Source organism: Apostichopus japonicus, chromosome 5 (genome assembly GCF_037975245.1).
Source record: "Apostichopus japonicus isolate 1M-3 chromosome 5, ASM3797524v1, whole genome shotgun sequence".
NCBI classification, from domain to species: domain Eukaryota; kingdom Metazoa; phylum Echinodermata; class Holothuroidea; order Aspidochirotida; family Stichopodidae; genus Apostichopus; species Apostichopus japonicus.
In genome coordinates, this window is record NC_092565.1 from 23,684,331 (window position 1) to 23,704,472 (window position 20,142).

The 20,142-nt window shown below is 35.7% G+C and overlaps 1 protein-coding gene across 2 annotated transcripts in view; it reads left to right on the forward strand.

Moving 5' to 3' along the window:
• Positions 1 to 529: 529 nt before the first annotated feature.
• Positions 530 to 20,142, forward strand: part of LOC139968130 (fucose mutarotase-like) — a 29,099-nt gene continuing 9,486 nt past the window's right edge. Inside the window, exons 1-3 of one of the 2 annotated variants that reach the window (XM_071972517.1) lie at positions 553 to 799; positions 5,356 to 5,424; positions 7,007 to 7,077. In XM_071972517.1, the coding sequence (XP_071828618.1) occupies positions 715 to 799; positions 5,356 to 5,424; positions 7,007 to 7,077 (225 nt within the window). In that variant the 5' untranslated portion in view covers positions 553 to 714. Of the gene's footprint in view, positions 800 to 5,355; positions 5,425 to 7,006; positions 7,078 to 20,142 lie in introns of both variants that reach the window. The other variant, XM_071972518.1, reaches the window with a different exon arrangement.

The window sequence follows — 20,142 nt, forward strand, 5'->3', positions numbered from 1 at the left end:
CCCCTTCGCAATTTCCACACGGGACATGCATTTAAACACAGCAACTCAATCAAATATCGGTAGACACATGATTTACCAATATGTTTCCATTCTTCGCGATCTACATACTGTTCACTGCAAAACGATCCCCCCCCCCCGACACTCGACCCCGCCCCTCCGCCGACGCCCACATATACGTACTTTGGCTCCAGATTTGCTTGGTTCACATATAGGACACAGTAACAGACCTTATCCCCTTCTCTTGTCAATCATGAGATATGTGGCATGCATAGGCTGCCCATACACACATCTATGCTACTACACTATTGTACTACACTTTGTACTTCATCATCGGTTTCAATAGTGCATAACTATGCACTTGTTGACAGCTTGTCAATCAAATAGTTACAATTTCAATGTATTCAAGTATTGATACATATTTCTGTACGATGTACTTCTCACAAAGGCATTTTGTTTTTATTTACCACCAGAAGCAAACAGCAAGTCGTATCCAGGGTCCATATGTTTATTACCAGGGGCGCTACTTAGTCACATGACGAACACCTGATCAACTGACAGATTTTGTTTGCTTTCCTGTCTCGAGTCCTGTGTAATGAGTAACTGTACAGCCTATGCAGGTTTATGCAGTGAAGTAAATAGTATTGAGTAGGCCTAGATGTGGACAGTTTTATCCCTACTGCAGTTTGACAAGAAATTGGATCAGAAATTACGAAAATGGTTGTTTTGAAAGGCATTCCATCAATCATATCGCCAGACCTTTTGCATGTGTTGGCAAAAATGGGACATGGTGACGAAATAGGTTTGTTCTGGCAGTAAATAGTTTCTTGATTACCACAGTGTAACCTTTGTCAGCCTAACCTATGTTGATAATGTTAGTAAGGCCTAACAAACCTACGCGGTAGGCCTAAGTTAGGTTCTTATGGTATTAAAAGTTCTAATCCTCGTAATACACGGTAAGACCAAGTAGCCTTAGTATAAGACTCAGTCTAGACCTGAGCTACACACCAACAAGTCATTTCAACTTCACTACCTATATGATATACCATGTGTTTGGTACCATGTTATAATATTTGTAGGCTATGTAGCTGCAATGATAAACACTATAGTTGCCGTGTTCGCAAATAAAATTGTAACCACTCATTCAATCGCCTTTTACAATGCCTTAAGGGAAAAATCGAAACTTGCCACAATGAAACAAGAAAACAGCAAGTTTGTGTTTTGAGATACTTTTGTGGAATATTCCACCAATTTAGCAGAATTGTACAGTAAACTTCAATGCATGAGCTAAGTTTGAGGAATTTTTCCTTGCCTTGAGCAGTTTGACTCCTGACCTTAACAAGTATAGTTCTTCCTATTTTCGCTGGAACCTGTTCAAACCATCAATGTAATCATATAGGTGAAGGATAGTACCAAACCAATGAGCATTATCAGGGGAGATCGTCATAACAGCTATCGTTTATAAGAACATTTCCCTCAAATGTATTGTGAATTTACCATATACGATCATACTATTAACATTACTAGCCTACTCAGTAATGTTTAAAAACGTAGTCGCTCCAAGCTCTTGAACTTTCAGCTGTAAGTAGGGATCTATTCCTGCTATGAATCATCTAAAACATTCACGCTCTTTTGCCACTTTGCCATAATTTGAGAATGCTTCCTCAACCAATCTGGATATGTCAGCTGCATATACTTCCAGGGGTTCTCCAGTTACTCTGGGTCGCGCACCAATATACGTTCTTAAGGTGGTGATTTTCTGCCTTTGCCCAAATGTCTCCTTCAAATTGGCTTTCACTTTTTGGTAGTCATTCTTAACGTCTCTTGGCAAAGAATCCCAGTACTTGAACGCGGTCCCCCCAAGTGGCATCGGTAGAATGGTGGTTAAGTGCGACTCGTCCCAGTCTGGCGATGCCTCTACGGCAACCTCAAGCCTACGAACCCATTGACCAATTAGTCGTCTTGACCGTCACCCCAGTATATTGGAGGGAGCTCAATTTTAAGTTGTGGGCTGTACGAACGGGGGTGTTTTTCATCACTAGTCGACATTGTGAATGACCAAATTACAAATTGCAATAATAGTGGGACAACCAGCATCAAATTACGTGCAGGGCAACATTGTCCAGTGAATAGTCCAATGAAAAACAACAACAGCAATATATTCAAAACGAAAGATTTCAGGGTTCCTCCAGTCTAAAATTTAACAAGGACCCTTCTGCAAACACGAACACTGGTTTGTTCAAAACTGTACAATAAAGTATGTTCCCGTTTCTCTGGTGAGGGGTAAACAACAATCAATTCGTTCATGAAAATGACATTCGCATTCGACCGGTTTAAAGTCCTGTTTTGATGTTTGGCTTTAACACAGTAATTGTATATCGTCAGGATTCCATTTTAATATTATAACAGAGTTTTAGAGTGTCTATGAGATGAGCTGCTAAATGCGTAGGGTGGCAATGGCCATTTTGCTTGCCCGTATGTAATAATAAAGTTACTGTGACAGTTCCTTTGAAAATCGGTGTCCTCCGGCGAGAAGATGGCAAATAAGGGTTCGAAAAGCCTCCAAAAAGTAATAATAGTTAATGGAAACACCGCTGCCGCCACTGTAAGCAAGGCCGATTACGGTAAATGTAGAGTTCAAAAGTACAAAAATATACTATGTACGACACTATAAATCATGTGTAACATATATTTAATCAAAACTCCTACTTCGTGGCCAACAAGAAACTAGCCTTCTCTGCAAGCGAGCCAGGGCTCGCCGACAGCTAACATGCAACAGTGAACATAAATATTAAACTATTGTTACAAAAATAAAGGGCATCATTCCTATATCGTCTTAGCATTTCGGATATGCAAATGAGGGATAAAGGTTAAGGGTGAGAGTTAACTTGACAATTGAATACAGTCGTTTATTATTTCATTAAAATATAGTGGGCCAGCAGTCTTTATTATAAGATGTTACACTAGAGAAAAAAGTTTGCATCCCAGGCACGTTAGTCCACCAAAAAGTTTGCGTCCCATAAAAAAAGCTTGCATCCACATCAAACACCAATTATAAACTCTTTTTATTAGTGTAGTTGTAAAGATGCGATCGTCACCCAAGTTTCTAATGAAGCAGTTTACTGTGGTATGAATGCACATTTTACATTAGCAACTCTGAATGCGGAGAGCACAAACATACTTTGAGATGAAAGATTCTTTTCAGAATCAGAGATGTAGCTTCTCACAAAATTCATAGATTGTCTCATCTCATTACAGTTTGTGATCAAAACAAAGTTCAAATTTAGCAGGATAGTCTCAGAAAAAAATTCAAGTGCATCTTCGTAACATGAGCGCTTGTTGTCAAAACATACGTATCTTACAACAAGCCTAACGTTATAATATTTGAGTGCACATACCATAGCGTACAGTATACCACAAACTTGACATTAAAGACCTGGGGGTGCATCAATCAGAAGGAGTACCAAGAAGTTGGAAGTTGGTGTGAAGTTAAAAATTATGGTTATTCCAACAGATTGCATTTCAACTGTACATCTAGAATGGATTTTACTAAAAGTTCAAGCTTTACAAATTGATTTGGATTTCAAAGGTTTTCTATATTATTTGTTTCGGGCAGTGCCGTGAGAGGCATGCAGGAGCAGATACAGGATTCTAAAAAAAGAGGGGGGAGGAGAAGGTGGGTCCCTGGGGTTCATGTTAAAGCCCATTCTCATGTTGAGGTGTCTGGAGGTCCACTAGAATAAGAGTTAAAATTTTAGATGTGAAATGCTGCATTCTGAGGCATATTTGGGCTATAAATAGAATCTATAATTAAGTTTACATGTACAATTATGCTAATAACTACTTTTAATTGTTTTGGAGAAGGGAGAGGGAGTGTAATGCCTCCCCCCCCTACCCGTGTGGGATTGAAATAAGGTTTACAGTCTTTACTAACTCTTTCCCTTTTTCAATTTTTTTTTTATGCTTACTGATATCTCATCCTGCTTATTTTTCAACTTGTAGTTTCTATTAGTTCAATAGCTTTGATATAACCATTTCATTTTTTTTTTGTCCTTCAAATGCAACCTTTTTGATATCTTGTGTATTCATCTTTGTACAAACATTTGAAAAATAGAGCATTGTGGTTAAGGTACAGTAGTGGACTTGTGATCTAAGATTTGCAGGTTCAAGCACTTACCAGATCATTCCCATGTGTCCTTGGGCAAGGCACTTTATCTCCATTGCCTCTCTTCACCCAGGTGTATAAATTGGGACCTGTGAGATAAAACTGTCAGCTGGGTGCTGTTTAGCTGCTGCCATGTGGAGGGATTGTCTCTATGTCTGACAGGTTATTGTTGACCGGGGTAATATTGTGATGCGCCCCTTATATGGTGGATATGTCTCCCCTTCGGGCGCGTAGCCAGGAATTTGCCAAGGGAGGGGCGAAACTGTAGTTTCGGCATTGCAAACTATCTAAGCGTAGCGCCACCATGGTTGGTGCGAAGCGTACAAGAAAATTTTGGCTGAAAATGCCTCCCAGATCGCTGGAAATGGCACTTCCCAGGCCTTGTAAGTTGCATCTTAGCATTTTCTCTTTTGAAAATACTAGCGATATCATAAAAACATTAAAAAATTTAAAAAAAAATATGCTCAAGTTGGCTACGCGCCTGCTCCCCTTTATAAATCCTCAATATTATTAGATAAATCTGGAGAACTTCAGGCACCATTTCTACTTATCTTGCATGAATTGGCTTTCTTTGTATGAGTTGAATAATCATTTAGATCTAAGAGGCCTTCTACATAGGCCTCCCCTGCTGAGTAGTCAAGACCTCTCTTCACCCTTAAATATAGAATCTGACAAACTGTATCATGCTGTCACAGGCTTTTAGAAAACATATTTCAGGACCATTTTTCTTAATACAAGCTTCTGGAAGGTTCAGGTTGTGGCCTATATCATGCTGGCCTTTAGAAAAAGTTGAAGACTCTATCTTTTATCTATCCACAAATTATTAAAGACAGAAATTTAATTGCCATTGTAGTGGTACTCTGTGCACGAACGCCCTTCGGAGCCCAACCAGTTTCGATCAAACTTTTGCATCATGAATATGCATAGACCTCAGCACAGTCACCAATCACAATCATTGGTAGGGTCTATGTAGTATTTTAAAGCAAGTTTGACACTGTAAGTCATTCTCTGCATTTATCATTCATAGCCATAACTTTATAAGAGTTTCACTAGGTATGTCAGATTTGACACATGCACATATAGAGCCATCAGATAAAGAAGTTTAACCCCCTCCTACACTGTAGTATTTGAATTGGTCCTATGTATAGCCTGAACATTGTTTCTATGGTAACGGTATATATCTTCTTCTTCAGTTTTAGCCGATGCCAACTTTCCGTCAAGTTCGATTTGTCAAAATGGACCTATTGAAGTGAGAGCCGATGGTAAATATTGAAGCACTAAGTGATATCATCAGTTGGCTTTGCTATAGGGAAGGAGAAAACTGGGAACCTGACCCTGGAAAAATACATGTTGGTAATTTCTGATCCCTCTCCTCTCCACCCAACCATGACCTCAACTCACCTCACCACACCCCCCTCCCCAACCCCCTAAAGTGATACAAATCTGCTAGATATGCTATAATTGCCATAAGTTTCCAAAACTTTATTGCATTTCTCTGACAGTTTTTGTGTATCCATGGGAATAATATTCATAATTATTTCCATGACGATATAAACTATGACTTCAGTGACTTCACAGAATGTTGATGTCATCAACCAAGTGCACATATGTGTCTTTTTTGCTTCACTGATATTCGTTCCATTTTAGGAAATCCTAGATTCCCTATAATGGGTTCGAACACTTTTCATAGGCTTCAAATATACCTTTCTTAATTTGTTTCATTTGGATCTTTTCTAAGCCCGAGATAGAAATGTCGATTTATTGATCCCCCCTTCTAAAGTAACTCGAATCAGTAGTTTCCTGTTAGATACACAACACTTTACTTCTTCAAGAGCCATGCCTCGCTCATTTGCTTTTAATTTTGAATCCCGCTCTGCTGCTAGTATGCCTGATGAAGCTACACTTGATTGTTTAGTTGCCATGGCGATCTTGAAACCAACTTGTAACTTAAGCAGCATTCCTACTTCATATAGGTGTTGATTAATGTGGTCTTTCATTTGTCTTTATACTTAGAATTTCTCATATCCTCCAAATTCTTTTCTATCTGAAGGAAATTTTTGTTCAGTTTTTGCACAGATCCTCGTTGGCAATCTGTTTCTGTCTTGATATTTATCTATATTAGAGCAAGTTTTTGTATTTACTTTTGCTAAGTGTTTGCTATTAAAATATTACTTAAAAATATATACACTTTAAAGGAAGGTTTGTCTTTAGCCCCAAACAGTCAATAACCAAGAACAATATGAGAATTGAAGCATAGATGTAAAAGTTATAATGTTATTGCTTGTGTAACTCAAAATTGTCTGTATTGAATTAGTTAGTTTAAAAACATGCTGATTTTGAGCAGCATTTAATCACAGAGGTGTCTTTATAGTGAGATTGACAGACTTTATATTACATGGCTGACCTCTACAGGGCCCCAAACTCCAGGGGTCTGGGCAGCCATGCCCCGACCCCCACCCCCCACCCCCCTGGTGTTTTTCACATCAAATGATTGTTGGCCGATACTGACCACAGTTTTAACATCACTGATCATTGGCCTAGCCCTACCACCCCTCTTCCCCCACCCCACACACACACACACACACACACATACACTCACAAACAATCTGAAAGCTGTGTCAGGGTCCCGGTTCAATCACAATAACAGATTAAGAATATCACACACTATTTCTTTTAATGTTTGGTGCTTTGTTGTTTACATACTAAATTGTATGCTGTTTAAAGGATCTTATAACATGTTTATATTTAACACAGTCATTTGTTGTGTATTGTCCATCAGCAGGATTCTTGAAGCTGAATGAAACCCTGACATTTCCTTTAACATGTTTGTCCTCTCTTCTCCAGGTCACGGTATTCCTGCTCTTCTAGAGGCCATTCTTAAACTGCTTCCCTTGGACAAGTACGTCAATTCACCAGTGAGTACTGTTCAAAAGATTCGTAGCTATTGACCCCTTATATGCCCGAACGTCAAAAACTGGTCAACAGTCGACGATCAAACTTCCATATCAAAGCACAAAGCAAAAGTACTCATTTAATAGTGTGATTTTAAACTCTTCTGAATATCTAAGAATAAAGATTATGTTAGAAGTTCTAATAAAGCAAACCTCAGACGCTCTTAATAAATCTATGTGTAAAATTTGAGGGCAATATGGGTGACCTATAATGACCGTAGGGCTTAAAGTAACAGCTCTATGAAGTTGCCATGGTTACTGCTAATGCTGTGGTAAACAGCCCTCATTTTAACTTCAATCAATGCTGGGCTGGCCTATGAGATGTTTAATACTTGCCTTCAGCATAGTACGCAGTCGCTGGAGTGAGTAAGATAAGTACCACTTATATTGAAGTAGCTACGTCTCCCGAATCAGTAACTCCATTCGTAAAGAACTTTTCTCAAAGGTGCTAAGTTTGCCATCAGTTTTTTTTTGCTTTATCATTCAAAAGTTGCCTTTTCAAGTTTGCAACGGGTTTGAAAAGAGACAGGAAGTCCAAACAAACAATTGATCGATTCTCAAAGTTTAGCAATAGAGATTATTTGCAGGGATTTGCTGAGGGGGCTCAGTAAAGTGTGTTTGCCATTCTGACAATTTCTAAGAAATCAGTGCTGCAGAAGCAGTTTGTTTATTATTCTACTAAATAAGGACTGCGGCAATGTTGGCAAGGTTTCCCTGCAAGTGTAAAACAAAAAACACAATCCCAAAGTTATACCTTTGAAGTGAAACTTAAAGGCTACCTTAAAATAATTCCTTCCAAATCATCACTACATTACTATCAATTCCCCCACCTTTTGCCTATTTGTTTCCTTTTCTTTTTGCTTTTTATATATATATATATATATATATATATATATATATATATTTATTATTGAAATCGTAATGAGTTGTAAAATCCAGAACAGTGAAAAAACTTCCAGCCTCCACCGGGATTCGAACCCGGGCCTCCGGCTGTACATGCGGAAACCATAACCACTATATATAGGTTGAGACTAGTGGAACATTAGGAGTTGTTACTCAGAGTTTCACGCGTTGAGCGATCATCAGACATATATCTATATTTATATATATCTAGTGTGTGTATAGATATAAATATATGTGTATAATATGTTGCAAATTTATAAGTATTACTTCTTCTTAAAGGGACAAAAACCTAATAATCATATTTGCTTTATATGACAGAGATCTTTTATGAAGAACAATCATATTATCTTGTTGAAGCCTTGTTATTATTTATTATTATAAAATCGCATATGTTGGCGGCTCTTAAGGCCTTAGGCTTCAGCGACCTACTGGCCTAACTTCTGCATTGCTCAATGTAGGTATGGTGATATTTTAGATCTCTCTCGACTTTCTAGGAAATTAATTTGGCTGTCCTTGAACTAATTAGCATTAATATAGGATCTGCACTGTGTAAATTGTGACAAAAGTTATTATGATAGACCATGCAAGCTTCAATGAAGAAAAATCCCTGCTCTACACCATAGGGTACCACCTCACCATGTTGCTCATTGGTACTGTATGTCTTTTTGTTTCAGTTTAGACCCTATCAGCATCCCCTGTCCTCTCCCCCCTCCCCTTCCCACCATTCCCTCTCCTCCACCCTTCCTCTTTTAAATATTTCCTTCTATTGAAGCACTGAGTTTGTTATATTCCTTGGTGGGATACATATATATACACACTATATATGTGTTACCCGTAGTTTATTTCATAATTGAATCCAATAGTCCTTTACTTTGCACATTTGTCAACTTTGTGGAAGCATTTTGGAATCAATGCAGCTAAATTGAAATACAAATCCAACCTACATGAGTACCTATGGATTAATTACAGCCAATAAACATGATGAGATCCCCTGCAAAACTTGGGGTACGTTAAATTTTTGGCTAATTACTGTAACGGAATCTCAATCGTCTGTACAGCTTACAGTGCATGTACCCTTCATTGGCAAGTTGCCAACATCCTATTCTGCAGGATGGGAGGGATACTCCTGCTGCTCCCTAAGAAAACTGATTCCTGATGTCCATTAAGTTGAATTCTTTTTACTTCTTGTCCTCACAATTGTTATCTCAAGGTAATTAGGAACTGAATTCCAACCTAACCGATTATGAAAGATTCCGTAGCAAACAGTAACTTAAAAGAAATGAAGAAATTTACTGCTTCATTAAATTTATGGCACTTGTGGCTTTATAAGCATGCCTATTAGGCAGCCAATGGTATATCAACGGATCTCGTTGGCGCCAGAGTATAATCTTCAATCATTCGCGAATCAACATTCACCGGGTGAAAAGTCTCAAGGTCATCAAAGTTTGATTGCATGAAAGTCATTTGGTGAATAAATGTAAAGTCACTAAATCAAATGATGTCAAGAATATTGTAAAAACACCCAGTAGTTGCCAAAACTCCAAAACAAATCAGTTGTAACCTTTGCTTCTCATTTCAATATTTTGCAGGATTTATTATAAAGTTCGAACTCAAATTTCTTGCGCTAATATCTCCTTGTGTGGTCATGTTGGAAAGCAGTTTACTTTAATCGATACTGTCCTTCTTAGGACACAAATGTGGGTCATTTTGAGTTAATAAATTCCCAAACTTTTTGTTTCTTTCTCACAGTGTGAACCTACAGTTAAGACTGCACGGTTTTGGCTAAAGTAAAAACTGGTTTGTTTTTTTTAAATTTTGAAACCTGTTTCCAAAAAAAAAAGTTTAGTTATGAGAAAAGTTAACCGTGCAGCCTTACTCTACCTACTGTATTCCTTGTTTAAATGTTTTCAGTTTCAACTGAGCACTTGATAAAGTTTCCTTTGCTAATAACGATGGAAAGACAAAGACACTAATTAAACTGCTTTGTTTAATTAGTGGAAGTATAATTATAATCTGCAGAGTTGTAGTAGTATGAGTACGAGTACATGGCTCTAAGTACAAGCATGAGTGCATAATGTTGCATAAGTTACTAACTTATCAAAGATTGGCCTGGAAGGCAGTTATTTTAAGACACTAAACATGCATGTTTATGTGGGAGACGCCAAATGGCTTTCTAACTTACACTTCACGTCAGGTGGTTAATCCAACTTACAGTGTTAGGTCATTTTGGATATTTCCTTTTCTTTTCAATTTGGAAGACCATTTCAGATGGGAAAACTGTGGATATGTCCTGGATGAACAACCCACCTTACTTTGGCTAATAGGGATTGAACCTACAACCATCCAAATGTTACGTTTCATTGTAGTTCATGCCACAGCCTTTATCCTTTTAACCATAGCAAATACAGTATATACTAACATTGAAATTTTACTTTGTACAAATCCAGTACTACACACAAGGCTGTGTATGAGTAGTACAGGTAACTATGCAAGAAGTGGAGAAACATTATGGACTCAATTGATACAAGTATAGTCTGACTGTTAGTGCACCCATGTATACGAATTGGTACTCGCTATAATCTAGCTTAGTAACCTGTACTTGCCTCCAGTGAACTTACAATGGCAACAAGTATTGGGAGCCTTTCAGGAATCTAACATGGATACTATGCAAGCTTGAGTATATTCATACAGTACTTACATATGCTAAGAGCATTGTACTCATTCTTTATGCTTGTACGGAAAGATGGAAGATTGTACTCACGCAAGGGGACTTCTACTGGTAGTTTACTCATGTCTTTGTTGTACTTATACAATGGAAGTGTTATCCGACTTCCATGCTTTTAGTTCAGGTCAAGCTAACTAGGCAGAGCTTAAACATACACATTATATTAGTATTAAATACTGTCAACTAATGTGTTGTCTGTCTGGGCCAAGTATACAATGTAACCTATAATACAACAAATCTGGTTCAAACCATATCACTATACATTGGTTGTACCTTTGACACATATATACAAACATATGACACAAACCTTTATAGATATATATAGGCCTACATACTGTATTACTACACATGCCTACTGTATATACCCATAGATACATACCCATTACTACACATACCTATATACCCAATTACCCATAAATACCCATATATACATACATATTATTACACATTCCACTACACCTACCATATATACATACATATTACACATACCTATATATTCATATATACATACATATTACACATACCTATATATTCCCATATATACATATATATTACTACACATACCTTTATATATCCATATATACATACATATTACACATACCTATATATTCATATATACATACATATTACACATACCTATATATTCCCATATATTACTACACATACCTTTATATATCCATATATACATACATATTACACATACCTATATATTCATATATACATATATATTACTACACATACCTTTATATACCCGTATATACATACATAGTACACATACCTATATATTCCCATGTACACATACATATTACACATACCTATATATTCCCATATATACATACAGTATATATTACTACACATACCTTTATATACCCATATATACATACATAGTACACATACCTATATATTCCCATGTACACATACATATTACACATACCTATATATTCCCATATATACATACAGTATATATTACTACACATACCTTTATATATCCATATATACATACATATTACACATACCTATATATTCCCATATATTACTACACATACCTTTATATATCCATATATACATACATATTACACATACCTATATATTCATATATACATATATATTACTACACATACCTTTATATACCCATATATACATACATAGTACACATACCTATATATTCCCATATATACATATATATTACTACACATACCTTTATATATCCATATATACATACATATTACACGTACCTATATATTCATATATACATATATATTACTACACATACCTTTATATATCCATATATACATACATATTACACATACCTATATATTCATATATACATACATATTACACATACCTATATATTCCCATATAAACATAGGCCTACATATTACACCTGTACCTAAATACCCATATACATACATATATTACTACACATACCTAGTAGTAATGGTAATGATGTCAATACAGCTATTTGAAGCCAAGCATTATCATAAAGCTTTACCTAAAATACCAAAAATACATACATACATACACACATACATACACACATACTTTCATAAGCATTACCTAAAATACATAAATACATACATGTTCATACATATATACATACATAAACAATTTTGGCGATCATTTCTTGGGTACGAAAATCCGAGGTCATATAATAGTTTGATGAATTCGAGTCATACTATTATCAAAAGTTGTTGTTGGAAGATATTTGTCAAACTATCGAGAAATATTTGTGGAGGGAAAAAAAAGACACCTATGAAGAACAGTAAGATAATTGTCATAATCTTTACTATTATTTATACAGTATTTGCTTTTACTCGCTCTTATAAACTTCATTTCCAGTTTTCAATTTCATTTCTCGAGGCTTTGCACTCCCGTTCATTGAAGTCAAAATATTCCGTAGGTGCAAGTGCTTCTGTAACTATAATTGCATTTTGTTTTTACCATTTTATACGGTCTGTTTGTCTTCCGGCAGAAAGTCTGTTATATTTTATTTGTTGGTTTATTTCCATTTTCAATCTCATTCTTGCTTATATTGATTCATTGAGGGGGGCGTCTTTACTACCTTTATCCTCTGCTTTATAAGATTACGCGACAATTCTTTGATGTCCGGAATTTTTATTTTGATTCGCAGAAATATCAATTCTCTTCCCCCTTATTATTTCACTCGTCTTTCATAATTGCCTGTTTCCAGAATGTATAAAATTTCCTTCAATGATTTCATGGTTATTTCTATTAGTTGGAGTCTGTGGATTGCCATAAGCCCCCTCATAATATGGATCGAGGTAAGAACTTATAAAATTGGTGACTTTATGGCTAGATTTAGGAAGTAATGACAGTTTTAATGAGCTGGATTCATGTTTCATTCCCGTGAGATTGCTTCGTATGACTTATCCTGTGTCTAAATTGAAATTGCTAATTGCTGAAGAACAAAGAGCGTTAGATTATCAAGATATACTCAATTTTGTAGCCGAAGCCCTAGCTTAAATTTTAGTTTATTATTTCATTTTATTTATTTATTTTGTATTTATATATTTCTTTTATTGAGTTTGTTGAAGTGTTTGAACTTTTGAAAAAGAGAACAGCGACCTGATCGTTAAATGGGACGAAAGCGTTTCTGTTTGTAAATCCGTGAAAAATTTTTTTGGGGGGGGGGGGGAGTTTTCTTGTCATGTTTGAAATGGTAAGAGCTATTCCGGAAATTGAAATCAGGTATTGCGTGAACGTGCTAAAGTGGTGTCTATAAACAACACATTCTATCAAAGCAACTTTATTACCATTCATTTTGGGATTAAAGGGACATGCTGGTGGCTGAAGTTGATTGCTTTTCAAATGTATTTTGGAAATGTTTTGCATCTTTAGTTCATTTTTTTTATGGCAAAGATATGTTTTTGTTTTGTTTTAAATTTGGTAATATTTATCTGACAACAGCCGAGTGAATGATGTCATCATGGCAATTCAGCTAAAAAAGTTTTTTTTTTTTCATTTTACTTTTTATGATTTTTAACTCACTTACTCATTGAGGAAAATATATCGCAAAAAGGTGCATTTTTATGAAATTGGTAATACAGAGAAAAGTGACTGAATCAGCATACATTTCCAATAGTATCACTTATCAAGGATAAATCAAGAAGAAGAATATAACAGGAAAGTAAAATATTTGAAGAACAAGTGCCTTTATGACATCACAGACTTACCGTTATACTACTATCTGAAAGAGTCAAGGGCTTAATCAAAATAAATTACATTACCTGTGCAGTGGCCGAGTGGATATTTAGTGGCATTTGAACCAATGTGGCTTAGCAAACGGGAGGTTCCAGGTTCGATACTCGGCCGGGTAATAGTGAGGTGGGTTTTTCATCCAAAGAGCAATGACTTCCTACATTGAAAGCTATTCCAAATTGGAGCTAAAGTGTTTAATTGGAAGCCACCCGATGTGTAAGTTGTAATCCATAGCCCTTGCGGGTTTCTCCCACATTTGTGGTCCCTTAAGCGTCGTAAAAATAACTGCTGATTATTATTATTATTTCATCAACCATATCTCGAGTTTGGGATAGTAACGAGATGGGGGTGTCAAATAAACATTGTGGAATATTTTCTCTTTAAGAAGCGTTTAATTGTTTGACATTTAGCTATTACTTGATAGGTTTGGGTTAATTTATCATTTGGACTTTAGCTGCTACTGTACTACTACTGTTTTATCTTTTATAGAAGTGTTGACCACCATAAAAGAGGCTCCCTTAATTAATTATGCAATTATATCTTTTGTTAATGGATGTGACTGTAATGGATATAGTTTTGTATTTAAAGGTCTACGGACACTTAGGAAAAACATTGTCCTAATCACTCTAATAGGCATTAGAAACAATGAAAATAGCTGCAACTACCATAAAAATCCATCAAAGATTGAACATTTTACAAGTCTTTTCTTAATTCTAGTTTCATTTCTGAATAAACAATTAGCTAATTATGCATAGTGATGATATAAAGGGAGTGACTGCCTAATTTTCTTCTATTGCTTTGTTTTTACAATCTTTGTTTCAAGGACACTGAACACAGGTTTTTAGCCATCGCCATTTAAAAAAACGTTTTATTATCTTCTTTCAAAAGAGGAACATCACATAATGTACATATGTGGGCTTATATTTAGGGATGAACTTAATTAAGGCTTAAAATAAGAAATTTGATGTCACAACACTCATAGTTTGCACGTATTTAATGAGTTTCCAAGAATTATCATAACTTCAAATGTGTTTTGAAAAATTACAACATTCTCAATTGAATGAGAATATCACACACCACAAATGTATTTAATATGGGACAAATTGGCTAGGTGTCCATAAAACTTTGAATAATATATCTCGCACACGTGCCAGTGAAATAGCCTTGTGGAATGGGGAAGGGAACTGAGGTTCATTAAATTATGGCAGCCCCATCCCCCACACTCTCTCACCACTAGGGGGGGAAAGTTATTTGGAATAACACATTAGCCCATGCTATATTTAATGAAATACAACCTTTCCCCACCTCCAACCCCCCCCCCCCTCCTCTCCCATACTCCACTCTCAAACATTATTCCACTATTCATACGCTTCACAGCTAGGTTTAATGATCAACTAAATATGAACATTGGCTGCCCTTGAACTAATTAGCATTAATATAGGATCCACACTGTTTGATTTGTAACAAAACTTACGATAGACTGTGCAACCTTCAAGGCTTGAAAAGATGAGAGCAATTTGATGAGCTACTTTAATTACACAGGTCAAATGAAACTCAGCCTTGAGAGGAATTCACAATTAGGTGCAGCATGGATTAGCATGTCAGCAAAACAGGAACTATTATCGTGATAACAGTCTTTCCTTCTCCAGGTCATGCAGGAGTTCATGAGTGTTTAAAGGGGACACAAACTAAACAATCATCTTTGGTTAAAAAGACAGAGACCTCCCCCCCCCCCCACCCCCAACACACACCCCAAACAGCTAAGAAATACCTTGTACCATTTGGGAGAAATCTTAGTTTAAAACTTGCTTTCTGGCAGCTGTCATTTTGTAAATCTGTGATGTCATAAAGCCGCTAGGATCTAAAACCTGTTACTTCCACTCAGTTTCTTTTCATATTTTCAATGTGAATAGTATTGAAACCAATGCCATCACTGTGAGGCCGTCTTAAGAGGTTTAATAGTTTAGATTCAGCATTGAAACGCATGTGGCTAGATGATGTCATATTTAGACTTGATCAAGTCTCCAGCATTGTGTGTGAAGGAACACTAAATCTGTGATATCTTTTCTAATAGTTGTTGGGGGAAGCTATTCATTGACAGTTTAATATCTCTGTCTCATAAAGTAATGATGATGGCTGGATTATCTGCATCACATTGCATGATCCCTCCCCCCCCCCCCGCCCTCTACCCCGCCACCTCTATTTGTAGACAAAATTAATGGTCAAACTAAGACATGCGTGAGCAAAGGTCTTGACCTCAATATCCAAAAAACCAATATAGTCAGTAGCTTCAACTGCCAGCAAAGCTAGATCAAGGCTTATTTGTGAATGTGTCCTTCAAACCACCCGCTTCTTATTTTTTTCCCCATAAATACTGGTCTTCCTCTTTTTGAACATTGCAGAGTATTAATTAAGCAAGAAGAAACGATGCTTTGTGTAGGTCAAGGGTCAAATGACAATGCATGGTCACATGATACATGTCTTTTGTTACATTTATTCTTTTATCAAGTAGGTCAAAGAGTTTATATTGATGGGTTTATTATCAGAATAATTAGTTCCTGTTTTTTTGATCTATTATTTGAGGTTGTCTGGCCTAGATAAGATACGATTAAAACAAATGGTTAACCAGACACTTACTGAATGTGATCATGAACAAATAAACCAGGTTTCTCTTACAATTAATTATTCGAATTGCATCCTAATTGATTACATATTTGTATTTAGTTCATTAAGTAATTTTGATTGATGTGGTTGAAGGTTCTGAATTTGTCTTCAATGTATTTCTTTAGTTTGAATTTTTGAACGTTTTGCAAAATTTGACTTTGTGGAAGCTTGATCAGGTCTCGTCAATCTCGTGTCAAATTTGGATGGAGGAGAAAAGTTCAAAATGTTGATATATATATATATATATATATATATATATATATATATATATATATATATATATATATATATATATATATATATATACATTTATATATATACATTTATATATATACATTTATATATATATATATATATATATATATATATATATATATATATATATATACATTTATATATATATATATATATATATATATATATATGTATATATACATATATATATATATATATATATGATAGAGTGCTTGTTAACTAACTAACAGGTAACAATGGATCTAGAGATATTATTTCCCTGCTTAGAACAATACTGAAAGTCACTTTGACCATTATCTGAACAGTTTCATCAATTCTACCCAAGTATTTGTCCAGTCATATACATTTGCCATGTCATCTGTTTAGTTATAAAGTTTAGAATGACTTCCTATATATGCAAGGTATATTTTAATTGCTCTCTAAAGTAGTTTTCCAGAGTAAAAACAATGTCAGCCTTGGCTGCACTAGGAATAAGGCATGTACCTTTCAAGAGAATGCAGTAGCTGTGGATAAATGGATAGTTGAGGGGGTAATTCCAAAAAATGTCATCCTTCTCTTAGTACTTGGACATATTCTGAATATGGGAAACTAGACTACCTATTGTACGTCCGCCAAGATTGCGATAATGAGAACAATAGGTATTAACCTTCAAAGTGGTGCAAGTGCAATAATAAAACATTTAATGTGTGGGACACAGAATTTCCTGTCTTGGCCTTAACGATTAATCACTCCCTATAAATGAGAAGCAATCAGGTGGTTGAAACCAGAGAGATCACTGAGTTATATTAAAGGGGATCCATATAGATGATAATATCATTATGGCTAGGTCAAAGAAATTATGCAAACTACAGCAGTCTGCCTTAAAGGAGGTTTAAGGACTTTGCCAAACACTGTTAACACACAAATATATACTACTGTAAAGTCATTCTGTTCATCCTCAAACATGAGAAGTGATTGCTTTTGGGATTTGATAGGACATTTCGTGCATCAGCTGTCCAAAATACCCCGGAAAGAAGATGCAATCATAAAATGAGAAGATCAGAAACATGGGGTGTAGTGACCGTCGTTCTGTGATTTAATAAATATTCATATCATAGGCTATCCTATCGTTTTGTGATTACTAAATATTCATATCATAGGCTATCCTATCGTTCTGTGATTTACTAAATATTCATATCATAGGCTATCCTATCGTTCTGTGATTTAATAAATATTCATATCATAGGCTATCCTATCGTTCTGTGATTTACTAAATATTCATATAAAAGGCTATCCTATTGTTCTGTGATATACTAAATATTCATATCATAGGCTATCCTATCTTTCTGTGGTTTACTAAATATTCATATCATAGGCTATCCTATATCGTTCTGTGATTTACTAAATATTCATATCATAGGCTATCCTATCGTTTTGTGTTTTACTAAATATTCATATCATAGGCAGCCTATTGTTCTGTGATTTACTAAATATTCATATCATAGGCTATCCTATTGTTCTGTGATTTACTAAATATTCATATCATAGGCTATCCTATCGTTATGCCGTGATTTACTAAATATTCATATCATAGGCTATCCTATTGTTCTGTGATTTACTAAATATTCATATCATAGGCAGCCTATCCTATTGTTCTATAGAATGCTGAATATTCATATCGTATCATGATGTGCAAGTGCTTCAGGTGTGGGCAGTCTCGATAGATGGCAACAAAACAAACCCTCTGCATGTTACAGCGATTGAACTACAATGGTCACTATTGTTCTAATGGAGGAAAGGCTACTCAGGCATTTTCTTGGGTACTGCCAGCAAGGAGCTATTACACAGCTCCCAGCCTGTACTAACATTGAAATAGTCTTTGGTCATAGTGGGTCATTAGCCCTATAGACTGTACATACAAAACTTACTGCTGACAGCAGTCTTATTTTGAAAAAAAAACGAAATTGATTGCTTTCATGCATATTTTACTGCGGATATGGAACCGTCAACTTTTTCAAGACTATGTGTAAGGTAGGAACCTAATTGCACCCACTTTTGTACAGTCCTATTTTTACAATGCGTTTGGATGTTATGGATTTGTCTTAAGTTGTCTTATACCACTGGCACTATATGCACTGGTGGCTAAGTAGCTAGAAGAATGACTACTTTGCTAAACCACATTAACTTATTCGTAATATGTAGCGTAGGCCTTACTGTACTACCATTAGTAACTGTAGTGATATAATATAGGCTTACATGCTCCAAGATTGTGCCGACCTTTGACCTGTGGTAACGACTCATTATTGGAAACGATAGGAGTGGTTTGAGCACGCATACGTGTATAAGATCTGGTCGGCAAGGATCTAAGGAAATTATAATGACAACATGTAATTTTTAAACCAAAATAGGTGTTCTTTTGTCAAAATTCCATAATCACAGGCAATTTTTTTGTGACAATCCCATCAGTATGTGTGTGAGCAACAGGTTCGCTTTTATACTCTGAAGAAAATTAGGTTGCAGTTTTAACTCCACATCCTATCCTAGCATATAATAATGGTTACATCTCTATGTTCCGACGTCTCTATGTTCCGATATCTCTATGTTCCGACGTCTCTATGTTCCGACAATTTTTTGGGACTCTTAATTTTTTTTACCCAAATTTTTTCCGACTCAATTTTTTTTGGACCAAAATTTTTGACCAACATGTTTTCGGACCAACTTTTTTCAGACCAAAATTAATTTAGACCAAAATATATTTATGACCAAATTTTTTTTGGACCCAAATTTTTGACACCAACATGTTTTCGGACCAACTTTTTTTGGATCCAAATTTTTTGGACCAAACTGATTTTGGTCCCAAAAAATTTGAGTACAAACAATTAAATTTCGGGTCACAAGCAATTTTCGGTCACAAGCACTATTTGGGTCATAACAAACTTTGAGCCCTTTTTTGTGAAAAAAATTTGGTGCGTCCAAAAAATTGTGTCCCCCCAAAAAAAGGTAGGTCAGAAAAAATGTTGGTCCAAAAAAATGGAGTTCCCCCCAAAAAAAATTGGGTCCCAAAAAATTTGGGGCTCAAAAAATTAAGTCCCCCAAAAAAATTTGGTCCGAAAAATGGGGGACCAAATAGATTGGGTCTCCCAAAAAAAATTGGGTCCGAAAAAATTTTGGTCAAAAAAATTAGTCAAAACAAATTGTCAGAACATAGAGACGTCGGAACATAGAGACGTCGGAACATAGGGATGTCACCAAAATGACATATCCTATCCTACCATATTATACCA